The 3,009-nt window shown below is 63.5% G+C and overlaps 2 protein-coding genes across 2 annotated transcripts in view; one reads left to right on the forward strand and one right to left on the reverse strand.

The window, feature by feature from the left end:
- The window catches only part of NACAD (NAC alpha domain containing), a 7,674-nt gene extending 7,398 nt beyond the window's left edge, over positions 1 to 276 (forward strand). Inside the window, exon 7 of the mRNA XM_029919239.1 lies at positions 218 to 276. Within this exon, the coding sequence (XP_029775099.1) occupies positions 218 to 276 (59 nt within the window). The remainder of the gene's footprint in view (positions 1 to 217) is intronic.
- A 433-nt stretch (positions 277 to 709) lies between these two features.
- The window catches only part of CCM2 (CCM2 scaffold protein), a 19,200-nt gene continuing 16,900 nt past the window's right edge, over positions 710 to 3,009 (reverse strand). The window contains exons 5-8 of the mRNA XM_029930898.1: positions 2,627 to 2,684; positions 2,344 to 2,482; positions 1,817 to 1,955; positions 710 to 1,144 (exon numbers count right to left, since the gene is read on the reverse strand). Coding sequence (XP_029786758.1) covers positions 864 to 1,144; positions 1,817 to 1,955; positions 2,344 to 2,482; positions 2,627 to 2,684 — 617 coding nt within the window. The 3' untranslated portion in view covers positions 710 to 863. The remainder of the gene's footprint in view (positions 1,145 to 1,816; positions 1,956 to 2,343; positions 2,483 to 2,626; positions 2,685 to 3,009) is intronic.

Below are 3,009 nucleotides of genomic sequence, written 5' to 3' on the forward strand. Positions count from 1 at the left end.
GTGGTTCCTGACATCCACATGGGATACTTAGGCCAGGTCCCATTGTGTGGCCACCTCCACCCGCCTTCGCACCCCTGTTATGGCCACAGAGACCCACAGTGGGCTGGGGAGAGGTCAATCCTGACTAGATGTCTTTAGCAGTTCTTGAAGCTTCCAGAGCAGATTGATTTGCACACACATCTAGAGCTCTACCGCATGTGCCCTTATGTCCCCTTAGCTCTGCCTGCCCAGGCCCACCACGGGCTCCTGGATGGCCCAGGCCATGGCCAAGTCTGAGACCCCTCCTGGCACCCTGACCTGCCTTCCTATGAGCCAAGGGCCATCCTTCCTCCCTTCGGCCCCAGCACCAGCCCCGCTCCACCTCTGGCACGTGCTGCTGTGGGGGCCCTGGGGCTGAGGCACTTTCAGGTGAGGAGGGGCTCCCCGTGTCAGCGCCCACACTGCAGGCCCCAGGCCCCACCCCCAGGGTCACTCCACTGCGTCCCCGAGTGCATGGGCCCAGCGAGAAAGACCAAGACCGGGATCCTGGGCTCTCACGGTGGGGAAAGGGGGACGGTTTGCAGTGGGGACCATCTGTGACGTCAGGGAGACCGAGGAACCAGGGACTCAGATGAGCGGGTTGTACCAGCAGCCGCTGCCCCAAGAGCCGAAGGGCGGCTGGCCCCAGGCCTCCTGGCCCACCAGTTCATAAGCACACCACTACCACAGGTGAATCATTCACATCGCAGGAAACTTCTTTGAAGGTCTCTGAGAGTTTCGACATAAACGTCGTGTGCAAAACCGAAGGGACCCCCAGGACCCCTCGGGGGGCGGGGGCAGGCTTGTGCACCGGCGCCCCGGGGCACGTCCTTCACAGTTGAGGGTCAAGCAGAGTCCCGGTCCATGCTGCAGCCCAGAGCCTCGATGTCGTTGCTGATGTCCGAGATCATGCGGTCCCACTCGTCCCCTTCCGACGGCGCAGACTGGTCATCTGAGCTGCCCGTGGCCCTGTTCCCGGTGCAGGTGGAGGTGGAGGTGGAGCTCAGTGCTCGCCGGTACCTGCCGAAGCTGTCAGTGATGATGCCCCGGCCGTCCTTCACCCCGATGGTCTCGAGGAAGTTCTCGAAGTGCTGACTGTCCTTCTCCGGGATGAAGGGCCGCAGACCTGCAGACACAGCAGCCCCTGACGCTCCCGCCACCCCAGCAGTCGCTGAGGGGCGGGGCTCAGCGCAGGCGGTGGTGGTTCAATAGCGATGGCCAGTCCCTGGTCCCTGCCTGGGTTCTGGTGGACCTCCAGGGGCACCACCCACTCTCCTACGTGAGAACCACACACAAAGGAAAATGGAGGGGCGGGACCTGGGTAACTGACTCTGGCAGGGAGGCTGGGGGTTAGTTCTCCCTCAGACTGGATGCAGCAAGTGGCAGATTTAACAAGGGCACCCTCGCAGGAGAGCCGGGGGCGGTTGTGGGTGGGGGATGATGGGAGGACAGAGCCCGGAAGCCTCCAGCAGCCGCCTTCTCCAGGGTCAGCACTCAGAAGACACAGGCGCACCATCACCCCACAGAGGACGTGGGTGGGTGCGCGCACAGGATCACAGCCCAGCCTCCCACCTGCCCACTGCACTGACCTAAGGTGCTGAGCTCTGAGCCAGCATCTTGGCCAACGCTGGTCCTTCTACCCGGTAGTGATGTCTTCGCTTCTCTGCCCAGTGAACTCCTAGTCACCCATCAAAACCCACTCAAGTATCACCTCCTTGTAGGAAGCCCCCAAAGGGCTCCTACAGAAGCCCTCCAGGCTGACCCGCCCACTCTCTGGCTGCACCCCTGTGGGACTCACCCAGCAGCAGGAACTTGCGGCTGTCCCCGTACAGCTGGCGCAGGTTGATGCAGAACTCGTGCACTGAGGCCCCGTCCCGGTACTCGTGCAGCAGTGCTGCGAACTGCTGGATCTCTTGCGAGGAGAGCTTGGTGCGCAGCTGCAGGGGTGGGGAGGCGTGAGCAGCGCTGCTGCAAACCCTGCAGCCTCTGTGCTCTCCCCACGCCCCCCACCACAGCCGCTGTCCTCTCCCCCCTCCACCGCAGCCGTGGTCCTCTCCCCCGCGCAGCTGCTATCCTCCTACAGAGAGGGGAATGCTGACCAAGACCCATGAGGAGCCCACCAAGCAACCCTCCTCTGACCATGAACATGTCCCAAGGGAGCGTGTGTACAAGGAGTCCCGGCCAGCTGCGCCCCCAGGGTGCATGCACACACAGAAGCACATGAGGTCACAAGCAGGGTCGCCTGTCCCCACTCCCCAGCCCACAACACACACCCCCAACCCGTTCCCTTGGGGAGCAGCCATAGCGGAGGCTGGGTGGGCGCACCGTGAGCATGTAGTCCTGCAGCAGCTCGGTGGCAGTGGCGCTCAGCTCGCTCTCACTGACTGTCTTGGCGTGGGGCGCCGTCTGCATACAGAAGGACAAAGGCGAGACGCCGCCTGCGTGCGCGCACTCAGGGAAGGAGCTGCAAGGACAGGGGCCATGGGCACGCGGCTCCCCACCTCTGCCCTGCGCACGGGACCGCGGCCACCCAGTGACAGCCAGGGGGCGCCCAGCATGGCAGTCGGGGCGGCTGACAGGGTCAAGGGGCAACAGGCGGGCTACTCACAAAGTGCCGACTTCCGTCTCATACGGCTCCTTCACATCCACCTTGGTGGAAGAGTCATCTGTAGGGAGTGCGTAAGGCAGAGGCTGCCGGTTACGTTGGGAGGGGGCGAGGGGACGGCAGCCCACCCAGGGCAGAAGACATGGGCCCCTCCTGGGGGTCCCTGAGCCACACCACCGGCTGCAGGGCTAAGCCTGGGCGCCTCACTCTGGCCTCAGAAGACACACCAAATGAGGGTCTGAAGAGTGCCCCCTCAGTGGCCAAGAATAAGGGAACCGCTACTTGGCACCAACAGCATCCCCGGGGCTGTGTTGCTTTGTCTCCTCTGCCCCTTTTGGGTGAAGAATTGAATCCCAGAGGTCGGATGACCTGCCCCCCATCTTACT

Source organism: Suricata suricatta, chromosome 2, assembly GCF_006229205.1.
Source record: "Suricata suricatta isolate VVHF042 chromosome 2, meerkat_22Aug2017_6uvM2_HiC, whole genome shotgun sequence".
In the NCBI taxonomy this organism is placed as follows: Eukaryota; Metazoa; Chordata; class Mammalia; order Carnivora; family Herpestidae; genus Suricata; species Suricata suricatta.